We start from the raw sequence: 19206 nt of genomic DNA, 5'->3' as shown, positions 1-19206 counted from the left end.
CATTCTCTCTCTCAAAAAATAAATAAACATTAAAGTAAAAAAATAGTATCCTTATATCCTCGTTCTTAGTACTTAGGGTATCTGGTATTTGGAGTAATATCTGATAATGTTTGAGATTCATTACCGAATGGTTCAGAGGGGGAAAAAATGAAAAAAAAAGTTCATGCATGTGTGTATGTAAGAGAGAGAATCACCAAGTAATGTAAGATGTGAACAGTTGGTGAATCCAGGTAACTCTTCTCAACTTTTCCGTAGGTTTGAAATTTTTCAAAACAAAAAGTTGGGGATAAAAATCAGAAAGACAGAAAGCAGAAAGACAGAAGCAGTTAACTGTGGCAGAAGTCAGCTCACCACACATACGACTTCTAGAACCCCACACTGGGCCATGAGCTCCAAAGGACACCTATGCCTTTTTCACCCTTCTTTCTCCAGCATCCTGGCATGGTGTCCAAAATATGTGTTTAGGGCACCTGGCTGGCTCAGTCCATAGAGCATTTGACTTTTGATCGCCGGGTTCTGAGTTCAAGCGCCGGTTCAAGAGTTCTGAGTTCAGCTGAGTTCAAGTTGGATGTAGAGCCTACTTTAAAAAAAAAAAAAAAACAAAAAACTTGTTACACAAATGTGCATGGACCAGCACCCTCCCTCGGGGGTATGCCCTCAGGAAGCCGGGGCAGAGTAGGAAACAAATAAGTTTGACATTTCCACGCAAGGTGTTTTGAGGCCTTCACGATGCTGAAAGTACCAGACAGCTGGACCTACACCAGCAAGGGTGACACCAGGGCTTGTGTCCTGGCAGTGCCCTTCTGGCTTCGCCTCCTTCTTGGTGAGGGAAGGGCAAAGCTTGTGGGGCTGCATTTGTTGATTCCATCCCCCCACACACACACATTTGCTCTGGAGAGTCAATAAAATCCCAGGAGTCTGCAGGAGAACAACTGGCCAAGGGGACAGACCCTTTTCCTCTTCAGCGTGGGACCAGGGCTTTGTTCCTATTCCCCACGCCCGCCCCCATATCCTGGGAGGAGAGAGGGAAGCATCTGAGTGCCTGCTCAGGATGAAGGCTCTGGAATCCGATCCCAGACCCCCTTCCACGCACACACATATTTACCCGATGCTCTGCAGGCCGGTATGTGGAGGTGAGGGGTGGGACATCTGGAGGACCATGTGTCTGGAAAGGCGTTGTGCCCTCCCAGCCCTCTCCAAACCTGTCAGAAAGAGAACATGAGCCAGTGATGACACTGGGGACAAACAAACAATGACACTCACAGATCCATTTTCACCAGAGTGCAGAGTGTTTCCTGTGCCTTTTCCGTTATTTCACAACCTGTCTCTTTTTACTCACCCTCTGGGCTCCAGGACAGAAGCTGTTTCAGACATCTGGCTCCGGCCTCTCCTGGTCAACACCATGATCAAGACCCCTAGTGACCATCTACTGCACTCCCTGGAGGGGCTGGTGCCCAACGACTTTGAGAGGTTCAAGTTTAAGCTCCAGAACACCAGCCTGGAGAAGGATCAATCCCGGATCCCCCGGGGCCAGCTCCAGAAAGCCAGGCCAGTGAGGCTGGCCACCCTGCTGATCACCCACTATGGGGAAGAGTGTGCCGTGCGGCTGACCCTGCAGGTCCTGAGGGCCATCAACCAGAACTTCCTGGCAGAGGAGCTCCACAAGGCGACTGACCCAGGTAAGCAGGTCCCATGCCCTTGCATCCTGCAGCACGACTTCGGGCTGTTCATGGGGTGGGGCGGAGGTGCAAGAAAGAACTTGGGTCTGGACCAGTGTGTTGTGACCTGAGGATCAGGAGTCCCGGGTTTCCCAATGACCGCAGTGACACTGGGCGAGCAACTCCTTTCTGCTGCTCAGGTCTTTGGAGCTGGGTGAGCAGAGCCAAAGCTCCCAAAGGCTTAAAAAAAAAAAAAACCAAAAAGACTGAGATTCTGACTGTGGGACAGAATCAGAAGAGGCAGGAGCTAGATGCCTGATCTTAGAGGATCCTGCACTTCCTAAGTGCTTAACGCTTGTGGACCGACAAGTATCTTGGGGAGAGGACCCACCTAATTTCTTTTGAGCTCTCTGACCCATTTCACAACGGTATTCTAACATTCCCAATCCTTTTTCTTCCTTTCCTCCATCTTTTCTCTTCCCTTGTTTTCTTCCCTTCTGCCTCTTGTTCTTCTGCTCCTGTTTGGTTGTAAGTTTCTGATTTCATTACACTGTGATTGACGAATGTGACCTATTTGATGTTTGCTTTTAAAGATTTTGTGTGTGTGAGATTTTGGGGGGAGAGCTAATATGTGGTCGGCTTAAAAAAATATTCTTTCTCGCTTCTCAGCCTTTTGGCTAAGATCAAGTGTAAAAAAATACTCTTTCATGTTTGAGTATTTCTTCTACCTCCAGACTCCAAGGACACATTAGAAATGCTTTCCATGTGTGTTTTTTGAAGTAGAAATGTTTAAATAACATGGAACTTCTTGCTTTTGAAAGAGTGATGGATTAAACCGTAATCAGAGTCTAGTGTCATTTGATGAGAATTTTTTTTTTTTTGGATGAGGAGAATTTGTAAGTTACTTTGTTATGTTTTAAAACCTGGTTATTAGCATCTTCAGGGCTTTCCCCCCAGTTCCAGAGCCAGTTCCAAGAACTTAACATTTTCCTAGGAAGCAACATGTTTTTACAACAGCCAAGTGTCTTAAACCACTCTGAGGTCATTTCAGTAAGAGCTTCTTCAAATGAAACATTAAGGTGCTAATTACAAAAAAATCTTCATTTCTTTACTAGAGTAGCGGTTTTCAAGTTACATCCCAGGAAGATGTTTCAGGGATTCTTTGGAATGTCAGCAAATACTTAATTCAAATTTTATTAACTTTTCTAACTCACAAAACCAACAAATTCATGTTAACATGTGTCATTAGGGGCGCTTGGGTGGCTCAGTCAGTTAAACGTCCGACTCTTGGTTTCGGCTCAGGTCATGATGTCACGGTTCATGAGTTCGAGCCCCGCATCAGTCCCTGCGCTGGCAGCATGGAGCCTGCTTGGGATTCTCTCTCTCCCACTGTCTCTGCCTCTCCCCTGGCTCATGCTGTGTCTGTCTCTCTCAAACAAATAAATAAAAACTTTAAAAATAAACAAATAAAATAAAATGTGTCATTAACTGAATTTTGAAATTCTGGAGGCCACCAGGGTGACAGTTTGTACTGCACTTGAACTCTTTTTTTATGTAGACCTTGGAATTAAGGCTTTCCTGTCACTTCTGTAGTGAAACTATATCCTCAAATTTCCAAGCAAATCGTTAAAAAAAAAAAGTCACCATTTACACTTACTCGTCGGTGTGTTAGGATTTTCTTCACATCATGAAACCAAAGAATAAAACAGAAGTGAGTTTCTGAAGTTTTAACAGAGTCCTTCAAAACCTGTTTTCAAATTTTTGTGCCAAACACCTTAATACTTCTTTATTGAGGGATTTTATAAGTGAGCTTTGTACATGCATAATCATGCACACACTTATACAAGTAAACTAGGGTTTTTATGTATTTTATGTATTAAGAATTCTGTGTAAGACTTTATATTGGACGTTCTCCTGTCAAAGACGTTTGAAAAGCACCATTTGGGAAATATATAACAACTAATTAGCATTTTCTTATTTAATGGTAATTGACTGCTGTTGCCTAGAACGCTCTGAACTTCTGTAATTTTTTTTTAGACAGAGCACGAGTGGAGGAGGGGGAGAGAGGGAGAGAGAAAATCTTTTCAAAATTTATTTGTTTTTTAAAAAGATAGAACGCACGTGGGGGAGGGGCAGAGAGAAAGAGAGACAGGGAGACACATATTCGGAAGCAGGCTCCAGGCTCGGAGCTGTCACCAGAGCCCGACGCGGGGCTCGAACCTGTGAACCACGAGATCACGACCCGAGCCGAAATCGGACGCTTACCCGACTGAGCCGCCCCGGCGCCCCAAAACCTCTGTAATTAAGAGGATTCCCCTTCTCTCCCTTCTCCCAACCCCTGGCCCCGAGCACTACACATTTTCATGCCTTTGCATCTTGCTGTCTTTGCAGAGTCTCTGATACAAGAAAGTGGCGCAGACGGTTCAGCAGTGTCTTGTTCCTCCAGGGAGAATAAGCCCAAAGGCCTGAGGATACCAGATATCCTGGAAGGTGATAGGCAGCGGCAAAGTGGTGACGGGGCCCCCAGTCTGCCATCCAGCCAGCCTGAGGCTGGAAGGGGGACCCAGAAGAAGCCTCAGGGAAAACGGAGAGATCAGAAGACCTCCGAAGGCCTGGATATGCTGGGCAAGCCAGGGGCTAGGAACGCGACTCTGTCCTCCAGGAAATGCCCATTCCCTGGCAAGCTGCAGGGGGGAAGGGGGATCGATCCCAGTGTCAGGCTACGCAGGAATGCCAGCTCTTTAGGAAGGCTCCAAGGACTGAACTATGGGTCGCTTACTGGGTCCCTAGAAAGGACAAAATCCAAAATAAATGAAGCACATTTATCTTCTGGACAGAAGCGCCCCAGAAGTCTTGAAATTACCATTTTTTCAGGAGAGAGAGAAGTCCCCAATCCAGAAACTCTTCTGTCTCAAGAGAAAATGAGAAGTGACAATCCAGACCCAGAGGCCACCCTCAGTCAAGTGGCCACTCTGAATGTAGGGGCTACTGTGACTCCAGAGAAAGGCTTTAGGAATCCAGAACATTCCATGAGCCTGAAAGGGGGAGCATTCAGGAATACACTTCCCAATGTATCGTTGACTAGAGCAAAGACGACCTGGGAGCATCCAGAATCTACAGGACCTTCTAAGAAAAACGGAATTGCGGGTCAAGAACCCCCTGAGGCCTTGACAGAGGTGGTAGGCGGTGAGTTCCATGAGCCTTCAGATCCAGAAGTTCCTCCTTCTTCAGGTGAGAAAGGACCCCAAAATTCACAAGACCTGGCATCCTTAGAGATGGTGACCAGTGCAGGTGTTCCCGCACAAACTTCCTTTTATCCCCAGTGTATTTATGTCACCAGATGCCTGGATTTCCCCTGACATCCCTGACCCTTTGGGAATCTGAGGTAGGATGTGAATCCTGAGAAAATGCACGTATGCACATCTTCACAAAATGCTGCATCAAAGTTCAGCTAGTCAGTTCTTAGACACCCTGAAGTCCTTTAGAATTCCAAGGGATTCACGGACTCCAGCTTGAGCATCTGGGAAAGACTGGGTAAAAATACCCGCTTCTCACAATGACCCCATGGCAGTATGTCACGGGGCTGAGATTCTGCCATCCACCCCTCTCTCTGGGCAGCAAGGAGAGCTGCTGGCTAAAATCCTAAATCTCTTTCCCTTAGGAGGCAGAAATTAGGATTGTGTTGGGTTGTGGGTGACAGAAATGCCAACGTAATGCTAACTGACACAAGCTACAAGTTTGTTTCTCTTTCATATACGTGACTCACAGGTGGTTCATAACAAGGAACCAGGCTCCTGCTGCTTTTCTGTTCCACCAAGTTGGCTCTCAAGCTCATGGTCTCATTCCGAGCAGCAGGGTGGAAGGACAAAGGAGAAGAGTATCACTTAGGCAAGATTTCCAGAAGTTTCTAGAAGCTGCTCGTGATGCCTCCATTTATATCCCTTTGGCCAGAAAGCAAATAGCCACACCTAACAGCAAGGGAGGCTGAGAAATGTAGGGGTTTGGAGGGGGTTGGGGGTGGGAAGCAGCCATCAGTTGATGGGAAGCAATCAATTCTATCACTAGGGAAGGAGGGGAAAATGGTTACCAGGCAGGCCTCCCACAGTCTGGCTTACAGACGTGATAGGAATTCCTGGGACCTTGTGAGAGGGGGTGGGAGGGGACTGATGGATTGAGTGTGTTTCTGTTTCTTGTACCTCCTGTCATTTCTGCCTCGTGAAGTTGTGCTGTGGTCCTGGGGCACAGCTGGTCGCAGCTGTATGTCATCATGGTGGGTTAAGCCCTTCAGCCTTATAAAGTCAAATCCCTTTCTTTACTTCTGCTTAAGACTTCCTGAACTGGATGGAAGGAGAGGTCTTTCATTGAACACACACTTCTCAACTCCTTACCATGTGCCATCGACTCTCCTAGGGGTCAGGCTGCGAGTAAATCCACGTCCTCAGGGAGATCCCGCTCACGTCTTGAGCAGCCTGGGTGGTTTTCAGCGGCAGAGCAAACACTGGTCAGAATGTCTCGCTGCCTTTATATCACCTGCCAGATCCGCGTCTGTGTGGGAAGAAGGCATAGAATTTATAACAAAAGACCCTTCTTTAGGATAAATACCCAAGGATTGCAAGTCTCAGGACTGCCCTGAGATCTAGCCCTTAGCCCTCAGTTCCAGTGGGTGGTTGACTGCCTTGCTGGAGCGAAGTCAGGGGAGGACAAACTAGAAGCAGCCACAGTCTAACCAGGAACTCATGTGTCCCAGGCGTGGGCTCGCTCCCTCTGCTCTGCTTGGTAGCACCCCTGCATCACACCTTGGCTTTGTCACTCAGGAACTTTTTCCACTGCCGTGTCTCCAGGGAAGCCACGGGATGAGGCTGTGTATGTCCTTGGCCATGCCCAGGAAGGAGACCCGGTTGGTGGCACGCATGTGCACGATTCCTGCAGACGCTCTGTGGCTTCTAGGGATCCCAAGACCTCAGACAGCTGCTCAACTAGCTGGCTCCAGAGCCAGGCCCCACTCTTGGTAAAGAACTCAGGAGACTGCAAGCAGCAGGAGGGCCTGCAGATGACCAGCTTGAGCCCCAAGGCCCTGCCACAGTGTGAGCGACATATGAGGCAGGCCCAGTTGCTCTTCTGCGAGGACCACAGGGAGCCTATCTGCCTCATCTGCAGGCTGAGTCAAGAGCACCGAGGCCACCGGGTGCGCCCCATCGAGGAGGCTGCCCTGGAATATAAGGTAGGGCTTCCTGTTGTGGCCGGGGGTGGGGGGCTTTCTCTGCTGGTCACTGGGACATGCCATGGCAGCTTTATTTTCCCAACAACCCTGGGGGGGGGTGATGCATTAACCAGCATTCTTGGGTTGTAAATGACAAAACACAACACAAACCAAACCAGCAAGGAGGGAATTTAGTGGTTCATGTAGCTGAGATCCGAGGGCACTGGCTTCAGGCATCGCTGAATCCAGGTGCTCACAAGTCTTTATGAATCTCTCACCACTTCTTGGCTCTGCTTCCCTTATGAGATGGATTCATTCTTCCTCTTTCCTGGGCACCCTCCCTATGCTCTTGGCTGCAGCACCATCCGCCTTTCTCCCTACAGCAGATTTTTCCCTCTAGAGTTGGCACCAACTCCAAGTTTAAACTTCACAAAGTGCCCCTTTTCCAGGAGCAAATTCAAAAGCAGCTGGAGTATCTGAAGGACTTGAGAAAATCTGGGGAGGAGCAGAGATCTCAGGGGGATAAGAAGACCGCGGACTTCCTGGTAAGGCCAGGGGTGTTCTGTGGCCAGTCCTTGCCTGGATTCACCCCTACAGAAGGAGGGAGGGGACCAAGTGTGAGCAGGGGGGTCCCCAAATTATGTTCTGGTTCATAGGGAAACAGAACCGATCACATATTTCGAACCACCTGCTTTTGGGGCTCCTGGGTAGCTCAGTCGGTTAAGCATCTGACTTTGGCTCAGGTCATAATCTCATGGTTCATGGGTTCGAGCCCTGCATCGGGCTCTGTGCTGACAGCTCAGAGCCTGGAGCCTGCTTCGGATTGTGTCTCCCTCTCTCTCTGCCCCTCCCCTGCTTGTGTGCACTCTCTCTCAAAAACAAATAAACATTAAAAAAAATAGAATCACCTGTTCTTGACGGGGCAAGGAGGTGACAGGAATCCAAGGATGAGCTTGCCCCTGGAGAGGGAGACCCACCTCCAGCAGGGAAGGGAATCTCCGAGGACCCTGTGTTTCTCATACTCGCCGCAAAATGGTTCAGCGAAACTAACACCAGTAGCTGTTGCTGAGGGATGGGATTGAGGAAATGGGAGGTGAGACTTTTCCATTTTGTTTTATTTTTTTTAATCTTATTTATTTATTTTGAGGGGGGAGGGGCAGAGAGGGGGGTAGAGAGAGAATCCCAAGCGGGCTCCAGCCTGTCAGCGGGGGGCCCCACTCAGGGCTCAATCTCACGAACTGTGAATTCATGACCTGAGCCAAAATCAAGAGTCAGATGCTTAACCAACTGAGCCACCCAGGTGCCCCAAGACTTTTCCATTTTAAATAGTCCTCTGTATCGTTTTTATAATTGTTGTCCATTTTATTTTTTTTACAAACACCATATTAATTTTTAAAATTCAAATGGTTAAAGTCGACATTTTCTTTAAAACTGTCACTTTGTGGTGCCACGTATTTCAATAAATACACTTGTGGGCCTTCCTCTGTGGAACTTGGACACATAAGTTGCTTCCTTTTTCCTGCAAGCGAATTCGCCTCCCCCAGTGAGCCTTAATTTGCCTGACGCATTTCTGTCAGGCATCTCCTGACACCACAATGGGGACACCAACTCCTACCACACCACAATGGGGAACAGGCAAAGATAACAAAGGGCAGGAATGGGGACAGGCATGGCATTGGCCCAGGTGTCTGACTTTTGGGAAATTCATGAAGTGTAATAAAAGAAAACCCTATAATCCTAAGTGGCTTGGAACGTGTGGGTGAAGGAGAGGTCAGGGATGCCCCTGTCATGAAGGTGAGGCAGAGCCTGGGTCGCAGGGAAACTCAGGTGGACAAGGTCTGCCCTTCCCTTAAGACACTCACAATGACATGAGCCCCTGTAGAAAGGTGATGTTGTTTTCCCCTTCTGTTCTTCCTCCTTCTTGCAACAGTCAAAAAAATTGTTTTTGTTTAATCATATGGAAGGGGGAAGGGGAAGCTCTTTTTTATAGCACAATGCCAGCTAAAACAAATATGGAAGAATAACTGAATTAGAAATTTTCCAGGGGCACCTGGGTGGCTCAGTCAGGGGAGCGTCTGACTTCGGCTCAAGTCATGATCTCACAGTTCATGAGTTCGAGCTCCACATCAGGCTCGCTGCAATCAGCGTAGAGCCCACTTCAGATCCTCTGTCCCCCTCCCCCGCCCCCATCTCTCTCTCCCCTCCCCCACACCCTCTCTCTCAAAAATAAACAATAAAAAACAAAACATTTCCATTACACGAGCACCAGTATAAGAATTGACACCAACAGGGATCATCAACAGATGCTAAAATTTTCAGCAGGAGATTGTAAGAGAACAGGATACTGACTCCTCCGATTACTTGAGAATTATAAAGAAAATAATGTATATTTACAGTGGAGAGATGTGATAGACCCCTCCTCAACCAAGTGACCAATCTCAGTCTCACAATAATAGTGAGGGACAAAGTGGACACTCTGCCTCCCCGTGCCATGTGCTAGGGAAGCCAGAGCACTAAGTATATGGTATTCTTGTCCACGACATGTATCCGAATTTAATCATGGGCAAAACTATCAAACAATTTTAGAACAGTAAACATGACAACTGGCCTGTCCTCTTTAAGAAAGAAAAAAGCCAGTGTTGCTACCATCAACAACCACCACCAAAGGTAAGGAGACATTTTTGGTTCAAAGGACCAACTATGCTTTTGAGCCAAAAATGAAATGACTTTTTTTTAAGTCCAGATCCTAGAGGATCCGAAGGGGCTTCTCTCTCCATGGAGGAAGGGGAAGGTGCCCTAGAGCCACTTCACCTCTCTGCAGGAACTCTCTAGTGATGAGGAGAAAGAGGGTGGTAGAATATGGACCAAGGGCTGACCTCTGTGCAGTGGTAGTGGAGGTCAAGTTCACTTCACATGAAGGGACGAATGGCCTCCATTCAGAGCCACACTGAAGACCTTCTACATGCCAACACTTTGACAGGGAGTGAGATCTCCCTCCTGGATGATTTGGTAGTTATAACCTCGTCCATTTATGACCCCAGGTAGAGGCCATCCGCACACTGGCTTTCAAGGAAGAAAGAAGGTGACACCGGGTATCTTAGTGTCCTGTGGCTGCCGTAACCAAGTGCCACGGACAGAATGGCTTAAACCACAGAAATATATTCTCTACAGTTCTAGAGGCCAGAAGTCCAGCATCAAGTTGCTGGCAGGATTGGTTCCTTCTGAAGGTTTTGAGGGAAAGACACATCCCGGGATTCTCCCCTCAGCTTGTTCACCTTCTGCCTACGTTTCTTCACATGGCGTTCTCCCCGTGTGTCTGTGTCCCAACTTCCCCACTCCAGGATGACCTCATCTTAACTAATTGCATCTGCAATGACGCTGTTTCCACATAAGATCATATTCTTTACGTAGTAGAGGTTGGCATTTCAACATAGGTATTTGAGGGGCTACAAATCAACCCATGATACTAGCTTTCAGGGCATTTTACGAGAGCCATCCCCTGCCACTCTCAGTCTGTTCTGGAAGGTTCTGTCCATTTTGCCTCCTGCTCTGAAATGCAGGCCTCCAAGAAGCTGAGGAAGCCTTCCTCTTATCCATCGCCAGGAGGTGGGCTTCTGGGGATTCTCTGGGCACACACATCCAGCACGCTGCACAGACCCCCTACACCTTTCTGTTCCCCAGAAACAAATCGAAACCCGGAAGCAGAGAATCCGGCACCAGTTGAAGCAGCTGTACCATTTTCTGGAAGAGCAAGAGAAGTTCTTCATGGCCTCCCTAGAGGAGCTGGGCCAGACCATTGGCCACGTCAGGGAGTCATACAGCACCCGAGCGTCCAGAGACATCGCCCTTCTCAATGAGCTGATTGGGGAGATGGAGGTCAAACAGAGCCAGCCGGAATGGGAGCTCATGCAGGTGAGTGTGGTTGGACCCGGCCTTCCCCTGCCCGCTGTGCCCAGCAGGACGACATGGGCTCCCAGCACTGCAATAGTTCTACCCAAGTCAGTACAGGACGAGAGTCTTACGTCCAGATCCCCTTGATGAGCTCTCAAGAGCCCAGGGTGTCCCAGCATTCAAGGGATCCCCTGGCATCTCCGAGAAGAGAAAAGCAGGGCTTGGGTGTGGTTCTGCTGCAAGCCCCACTGGGCGATGAGAATTAGAACTGGGGAGAGGTGCCCACGTTTACTGATACCCTGGGGCTGAGAGATCAGGAGGAAGGGCCAGGAGTCAGCACAGCCCCTAGGAGACTGGTAATGGAGAGCTTCCCTCTTTTCTCTCCTAGGACATCGGAGTCACCCTGCACAGGTACCGAGAGGTTCCCTCCTGTTTCCTTGGGTGTGCTACAGGAAGCAGTAGGGGAGGCATTCCTAGGAGGGAGATGCTCCCAACCCCGGGTTTGTGACTCCTCCTGGGCTTCTCCCATCTCCTGCAGCTTGCAAAGGCCTTTTTGGATTTGTGTAGGGAAAATGGGAGTGTGATCAGGAGGAAGAGCACGGGCTGAAGACCGGAAGGAACAAACACAGCCTGTGGTGCTAACGGTGGTTCCTAAGAAACCTCCCTAAAGGCGAACTGCCTCACGAAAACTGTTCCTGCAGAAGTGCCTCCCTCCCTGAGCCCACGAGTGCTTATGGGGAGGGAAACCCCTGCTAAGGGCGGAGATGCTAAGCCCAGCCCACAGGGGAGGGAAGAGAAAGGGAGAGAGGACGACAGGGGAGGGAAGAGAAAGGGAGAGAGGACACTGGATGTTACAGTCATCCTGGGATCTTTACAAAAGCCTGACATCCAGGCCCTGGCACACAAATTCAACCCAAATCTCCAAAAGTCTGACCCTGGCATCATTTTTCTTGTCCTTTCCCCGGTTTTTTTTTTTTTTTTTTTTTTGTGGTAAAACATATCTTACATGAAATTTACCACTTTAACCATTTTTAGATGTAGAGTTTAGTGGCATTAAGTACATTCGTATTATCGTGCAACCGACACCACCGTCTCCAGAACTTTTTCATCCTCCCAAATGGAAACTTCATACTATTAAACCTTAACTCCCCACTGCCCCCTCACCCAACCCCTGGCAACCACCAATCTACTTTCTGTCTTTGTGAATTCAACTACTTGAACTGCTTCAGAGAAGTAGAATCATTCCGTATTTGTGCTGTTGTGCCTGGCTTATCTCACTCAGCTTAATGTCTTCAAGGTCCATCCACATTATAGGATGTATCCGAATTTGGTTCATTTTTTTAGGCTGAGAAATACTCCATTGTATGTAGACACCAATATTGTTTATCCTTTCATCCATCAGTGGACACTTGGATTGCTCCCACCTTACAGCTATTGTGAATGACGCTGCTACAAATACATCTGTTTGAGTCTCTGCTTTCAATTCTTTGGGGTATATACCCAAAAGTAGAATTGATGTGTCATATAGTAATTCTATGTTTGGTTTTTTGAGGAACCATTATACTATTTCCCACCGTGTCTGCACAATTTTACGTTCCTACCACCAATGCACAAGGGTCCCAATTTTTCCAGGTCCTTGCTAATACTTGTCATTTTGATTTTTTTCAAAATAATAATAGCCATTCTAATGAGTCATATCTCATTGTGGCTCTTTGTTCTTATTATCATTTCTATTTCAACAGCAAAAGACCGAAGAAGTGTAATTAATTTGACCTAGCTAATTCTGGGCTGAACACTTCAATATCAGCACCATTTTTAGGCCACTATTAAAACTGATCGTGGTTTTGATATCAGTGTTTTTTAAAAACCCCTAGGTCATGCCAATCTGTGGCCAAAGTTGAGGACCAGTGTTTAAAACTCAAAGTCGAGAGAATACTTTCTTTGCAAAACCCAGGCGGACTGGGTGTACCCTGGGGAGGTTGCACCTTACTTCCAGCTCATGGGAACTACCCCTAGGCTCCTGCCTTCTCTGGCCAACAGTCTTTTTTCAATTTCAGAGAAAGAGAGAGTGCTCGTGGGGGAGGGGCAGAGAGAGAAAGAGAGAGAGAGAGAGAGAGAGAGAGAGAGAGAGAGAGAGAGAGAGGGGGAGAGAGAGAGAGAGAGAGAAATCTTAAGCAAATTCCAAGCTCATTGTAGAGCCTGACTCGGGGCTCAATCCCACGACCCTGGGACCATGATCCCAAGATCATGACCTGAGCCAAAATCAAGAGCCAGACGCTCAACCGACTGAGCCACCCAGGCGCCCCAACAATCTTTTGTCTCTAGGGCCAAGATGGTGACTGTCCCTAAGCCATGGGCCACTCCTCCAGAGGTGGAAAAAAAGATGCACTTGTTCTACCAGAAATCAGAGTTTGTGGAGAAGAGCATGAAGTACTTCTCGGGTAGGTGGGCTAGGAAGAAAATGGGAGGTACCTGCTGACTTCCTCCCTGAGATCCACATAGCCCAGAACCCCCTGGCATCTCTTCCCCATCTCCCACAGCCATTCTGACGCCACCTTCAGCCTCTTCCTGATCTGTCCCTAGCCACGGAACCTAACTCAACCTCCCTTTCTTCTTGTAGAAATTCTGCATTCAGAAATGGACACCATCAATGGTGAGTATAGTGGTGGTATAATGTGCTTGCCAGGGGCTACTGTGATATTCCCTATGCTTGACTTCTGGGCATTATTTAGAAGAGAGAGAAACACGCGTATCAAAGGCAGAAGAAAGCTCTCATAGGCTCTGTACTGGACTTGGTGGTTGGGTCGTCTTATCAGACCACAGAGTCTCCAAGGCAGACCCTGGGGTCTGGGAGGAATGGGGTTAATCCAAGCAGAGGAAGCAAGGTCCTGAGCTGGGATGGGGGTCCTTGTCTGTCCTGGTTGCAGTGACCAGAGTAGATTTAGCCTCTCTGAATTGGGATGCTCAGGGTTCCCCCCTCTCCGATCTTGTTTTTCTCTATAGTTCCAGAACTGATTTGCGCTCAGACACATGCCGGTAAGTGCCCAGACCAAGGCAAGTGGCCTTCACCTGCTGGGTCCCTGTGCTGACCTCCACTGAATTCTAGAAGAATGTCCCTTTGCATGTTTCCTGGAGGTGGGGAGGACCCTGTGGGGATGTTGCCCATGGACCCCCAGCTAGGTATTCTAATTCTCTCTGCAGTTAATGTGATTCTGGACACAGAAACTGCCCACCCCAATCTCATCTTCTCTAATGACCTGAAAAGCGTGAGACTTGGAAACAAGTGGGATCGTCTGCCTGACAGTCCAGAAAGATTCGATAGTTGCATCATTGCCCTAGGCCTTCCAAGCTTCCTCTCTGGCCGCCATTATTGGGAAGTGGAGGTAGGAAACAAGACAGGGTGGGTCCTGGGTATCTGCAAGGCATCCATGAGCAGGAAGGGGAACATGACTCTGTCACCTGACAATGGCTATTGGGTGGTGATGATGACAAAGCGAAGCGAATTCCAGGTGTCCACCATTCCCCCAACGCGCCTGCAGATGACGGAACCCCCCAGACGTGTCGGCATCTTCCTTGATTACACCACCGGAGACATTTCCTTTTACAATGTAACAAACAAATCCGTTATCTACACATTCACCAGCTTCTCTTGCTCTGGGCCCCTTCAGCCTATCTTCAGCCCTGGAACACATGATGGAGGGAAGAACATGGATCCTCTGATCATCTGTCCAGTGGGTGGCCAGGGGCCTCCCTGAATGCCCAACACTTTGCATCTCTCTTCTGGCTCCCAGCCTTGTATCTTGAATCCGTATACTCAACTGTCATTATCGAACACTTACTGGGTTTCAGCTGCTGTGGGTAATATACTGAATAAGAGAATAGCGTCTATGTCCAAAATGTCTATGGGATGGTTGCAGAAATAAGCTAGGTACGCAAATATTGGTAAAACAAGGGTGAAGAGAGCACATGTACTGATGATACCTCAAAGGAGGAAGTACATGGCTGTTGCTTAATAAATCCTTGTATGAATTAGCACCCTAAGATGCCCCCGAGACAGAGACCTCACCCTCAGGTTCCCTCAGAACTCTATGGCAAAGATGTGTCCCTTCATTCCATCCCCCTCTTTTCTTGAGGACTTGGAAAGCTGAAAAATCAATCAAGCAGACTGGGCCTCATAAATAAACAGATTTGAAAATTTGGTCATAATTGCACGCGGTTTGCACTCAATTTGTTGTCACTTAGTCGATCACTGTGAGATCCCGCTTCCCTACTGAACACCATGAGAAAGACGGAGCTGCTCGAGTGGGAAAACGGACACACGTTTCAAGTGTCAGCTTTTTAAAAAAAATCTGTCCTGATCCATGGAGAATCTGTGGAATATTGGGTGTTCTAGTTCAGGTACTCCCTCTGTCATCCCCCATTTAAAGAGATGCAAAGAGAAAGGATGTAAAAGGGAGGGAGAAAAGAATCAAAAGAATATTAGACTCTAAACCTCTCCTACTCCAACTCACCTTTCCATTTTCATGCTAGAACCTAGACTGGACTCAAGTTCTCCACAGTTGTGGCCAGAACATGAAACAAGGCCTTGGTTCCTTCCTGGAGTTTGGTTCTATGCACACAATTGACACTCCAACACAGTTCATGTGTTCCATTTGCTTAGCTGTTCCCAATTTCCCCTTGATGAAACCTTTCCATGAACATCTTCCTGTATTTTCTCCACCACCTCCCCGTACATATATATTTTCTCCTGTTATTCATAAAATGGCTTCAGAATGTGAACTATTTGATGACACTTGTTACAGCTGGCCATACAACCCTTCAGAAAGATTAAATAATGTTTCACGCCCAAAGTAATGTTTGTCATTTAAACATTTTTTTTGCGGACTCGGTAGAGATGTAATGGGGTTTTACCTATGTTTTAACTTATTTATTTCATTTATTTCATCACCTGTTAGTGAGGCTGTGAATTTTCCATATGAACTCCTACTTTTCACTTCATTCTACAGGAACAGCACAGTTCCTTTAACTACTTGCCATGTAGAATCTAGATAGGGAACTCAGCTGTCTGTAGTTCCATAAATATTTTTATGGAACTACATAAATATTTTAGATACTAAACATTTGTATTTGTAAGACGAAAATTTCCCTTTTTTTTTTTTCATTGAGATAGAATTCACATACCATAAAATCCACCCTTTCAAACTGTATATTAAGGGGCACCTAGGCACGCAACGTCGGCTCAGGTCAACATCTCACGGCTTGTGAGTTCGAGCCCCGCGTCGGGCTCTGTGCTGACAGCTCGGAGCCTGGAGCCTGCTTCGGATTCTGTGTCTCCCTCTCTCTGCCCCTCCGCTGCTTGCGCTCTGTCTCCCCCTCTTAAAAATAAGCATCAAAGTATGTATTAAGCGGGTTTTAGTATATTCACAATATGTACAAACCTCAGCACTAAATCCAGAATATTTTCATCACCCCCAAAACAAGCCCTACATCCACTGGCAGTCACTTGCCATTCTGTCCTATCCCCAGCCCCCAGCAACCACTACCCACTTTTTGTCTCTGTGGATTTGCCCGTTCTGGACACTTCATGCCGGTAGAATCATACAATATGCGGGCTTCTATGACTGGGTTCTTTCGCTTGGCATGTTTTCTAGGTCCATCCATGTTAAATGATGCGTTAGTACTTCATTCCTCTTTTTATTGCTGAAAAATAATCCATTGTAGGGACATACTACATCTTGTTTAGCCACTCATCAGTTAATAGACATCTGGATTGTTTTTTTTCAGCCATTATGAATAATGCTGCTATTCCCATACAAGTTTTGGTATGGAAATATGTTTTCATTTCTCTTGAGCTTATACCTAAGAATGGAATTGCTGGACCATGGTAATTCTGTGATATCATTCTGAGAGACTGACAAACTATTTCCAAAGTGCCTAAGCTTCTTTTCAAATATTAATGGCCATTTACTTTTCGTGACTTCATAGCCTTTGCCTTTTGTCTTTTATCAGCTGGCAGGAGTTCTTTGTATGTTGGGAATGTCTAATTCTTTATCTGGTCTTTCTTTTACAATTGCTTTCCAGTCTATTCATTATTTGACTTTATTAATACTATTTTTTAAAGTTTTTTTTTTAATGTTTATTCATTTTTGAGAGACAGAGAGAGACAGAGCATGAGCAGGGAAGGGGCAGAGAGAAGGAGACATAGAGTCTGAAACAGGATCCAGGCTCTGAGCTGTCAGCACAGAGCCTGATGCGGGGCTAGAAGTCACAAACTGCGAGATCCTGACCTGAGCCGAAGTCGGATGCTCAACCAACTGAGCCACCCAGGCGCCCCAAAAGTTTTTGTAAAATACAATTACACAGGATTATATTTTACTGTAAGGCATTTCAGTTTCTTGTTTTGCTTCTACATTAACGTTCTTTTGTGTTCTTTTACTGGTTATTAAATTCCATTTTTTTGTGTACAGTATAAGGAAACGAGCCTTACTTTCTTTCCAGAAGAAGAGACAATTTTTGCTTAGCATCATCTATTTTACGCTAAGTTCAAATGCTACCCTTCATATAGGTTCACAGACATTCAGGTCAATTTTGGTATCTACTGTTCTATTTATTGACTCCTAGTTCAAATCATACTGATCTTATTTATTTTGAGAGAGAGAGAGACAGAGAGAGAGAAGGAACGTGAAGGAGGGGCAGAGAGGCAGGTAAACAGAGAATCCCAAGCAAGCTCTGCACCATCAGCATGGAATCTGATGTGGGACTCAAACTCACTAACCATGGGATCATGACCTGCATACTTTTTTTTTTTTTTTTGAGGGGGCGGGTGACAGAGTGCAAGCACAGAGGAGGGGCAGAGAGGGAATCCCAAGCAGGCTCCGAGCTGTCAGCGTGGAGCTAGATGCAGGGATGGAACCCACGAACCACAAGATCATGACCTGAGCTGAAATCAAGAGTCCCCCACTTAACTCACTGAGCCACTCAGGCCCCACCAGCACCCTTTTTTTTTAGTTTATTTATTCGAAAGCACACGCCTGAGCAAGGGAGGGGCAGAGAGAGAGGGAGAGAGAATCCCAAGCAGGCTCCATAATGTCAGCACATAGCCCAACACAGAGCTCTGCCTCACCAACTGTGAAATTATGACCTGATCCCAAATAAAGAATTAACCGACTAAGCCACTCAGGTGCCCCCAAACCATACTGCTTTGCTTGAAGCAATTTTTATTGCTGTTTGCTTTGTTTTGTGTTTGATGCCTGCAAAGGCAAGTATTCTTTATTTTTACAAAAACTTGTGGTAGAACACAGTTTTGACACTACTCTGTAACATATTAAAAAAATTTTTTTTAACGTTTATTTATTTTTGAGAGACAGAGCACGAGTAGTAGAGGAGCAGAGAAAGAGACAGAGAATCTGAAGCAGGCTCCCGGCTCCGCACTGACAGGCTGACAGCAGTGAGCCTGATGTGGGGCTTGAACTCCCAAACGGCGAGATCGCGACCCGAAGTAGGACGCTTAATCGACTGAGCTACCCAGGCGCCCCTTCTGTAACATATTTTAAACCATGGCTAAGTGAGTCACCTACAGTCCAGGTTAAGAAAAAAAAATATTTGTATTTTTACTTGTGTCATCCAGCCGGAGGCTGGTGTTGCTTAGAGGAATAAGGCAATCCCTGCCCCGAGGTTGTCACAACCCTGAGCAGTGCCTCACTGGGGAATAAACCGAGTACAGGAACAACGCAAGGAGAAAGGATGCTTAGGCCTCCGTGAGAGGCTGAGGACGGAAACGAAGGCGACTGGAGAAGGACCACTAGGATTTCTCTGAAAACAAGATGACCCGTTCAGAACGCACGGTAGAAGCTGGCAAGCAGGGAAAGGGAGGGTCGCCCGGCTCTGACCTACGGGCCGCCCCCGTCAGGAGGGACAGCTGTGACAGGACCCGGAACCCGGCAAAGACCTTGACCCACCACCGACTCACCGCCTCTGCAGCCCTTTGACCCACACTGGACGCTCTGGCGGAAACAGCCGCCGCCTCGCGCAGATCTTCCGGTCCGAGAGACAGCCCACATCCGGCCGAGCCGCAGGGGTGGGGTGTGGGTGGGATGGGAGTGGGACTGCCCCGTCGCAACCGCCGTGCCTGGCGGTCACCCGTTGGCTATTTGGAGCCGAACTACATTTCCCAGCAGGTCATGGAACTACACCGCCAGGACCTGGAGAGGTGCCAGTCCGTCATGGAGGACTGGGGCCAGCTTTCTGCCTTTCGTCTCCCAAACAGGGCCCCAGACACAGCGGCTGCCGCCAGCCTAACCTCCCTCTGTCGCTGAGAGGTCCGTCGCCGGCCTCGAGCCTCGCCTTCACAAGCGCAGACTGCTCGCTCCGAGCGGGGAGACCAGGCTTCCGCACCGGAAGCGAAGTACCGGTCGTGACGTAGCAGCTGCGGGGGCACCCGGTCTCCCAGAAGGCACC

The 19206-nt window shown here is 47.6% G+C and overlaps 1 protein-coding gene and 1 long non-coding RNA gene across 6 annotated transcripts; one reads left to right on the top strand and one right to left on the bottom strand.

Moving 5' to 3' along the window:
* Positions 1–514: 514 nt before the first annotated feature.
* LOC106978796 (uncharacterized) lies at positions 515–19141 on the bottom strand. 4 transcript variants are annotated; one of them, XR_001430851.3, is made up of 5 exons: positions 18951–19141; positions 7767–7923; positions 6047–6203; positions 1106–1202; positions 515–580 (listed from the first exon to the last, which is right to left on the bottom strand). It is a non-coding gene; the product is annotated as an uncharacterized LOC106978796 (long non-coding RNA). The 4 variants fall into 4 exon arrangements; XR_003415398.2 differs by lacking the exon at positions 18951–19141 and adding an exon at positions 18719–18893; XR_001430852.3 differs by lacking the exon at positions 7767–7923 and having other exon boundaries at positions 18951–19133.
* MEFV (MEFV innate immunity regulator, pyrin) lies at positions 1305–14917 on the top strand. Of its 2 annotated transcripts, none has more exons than XM_015076509.3 (10): positions 1305–1679; positions 4050–4889; positions 6500–6879; positions 7308–7403; positions 10540–10770; positions 11138–11160; positions 13075–13190; positions 13370–13402; positions 13753–13785; positions 13951–14917. In XM_015076509.3, exons 1-10 carry the CDS (start codon positions 1403–1405, stop codon positions 14502–14504), a joined length of 2583 nt encoding a protein of 860 aa, XP_014931995.3. In that variant the 5' UTR covers positions 1305–1402; the 3' UTR covers positions 14505–14917. The 2 variants fall into 2 exon arrangements, with proteins under 2 accessions (XP_014931995.3, XP_026899178.2); XM_027043377.2 differs by having other exon boundaries at positions 1306–1679; positions 4050–4844.
* Positions 19142–19206: the final 65 nt, after the last annotated feature.

This window comes from Acinonyx jubatus, chromosome E3 (genome assembly GCF_027475565.1).
Source record: "Acinonyx jubatus isolate Ajub_Pintada_27869175 chromosome E3, VMU_Ajub_asm_v1.0, whole genome shotgun sequence".
NCBI classification, from domain to species: Eukaryota; Metazoa; Chordata; class Mammalia; order Carnivora; family Felidae; genus Acinonyx; species Acinonyx jubatus.
This window is presented reverse-complemented; position numbering and strand designations above follow the sequence as displayed.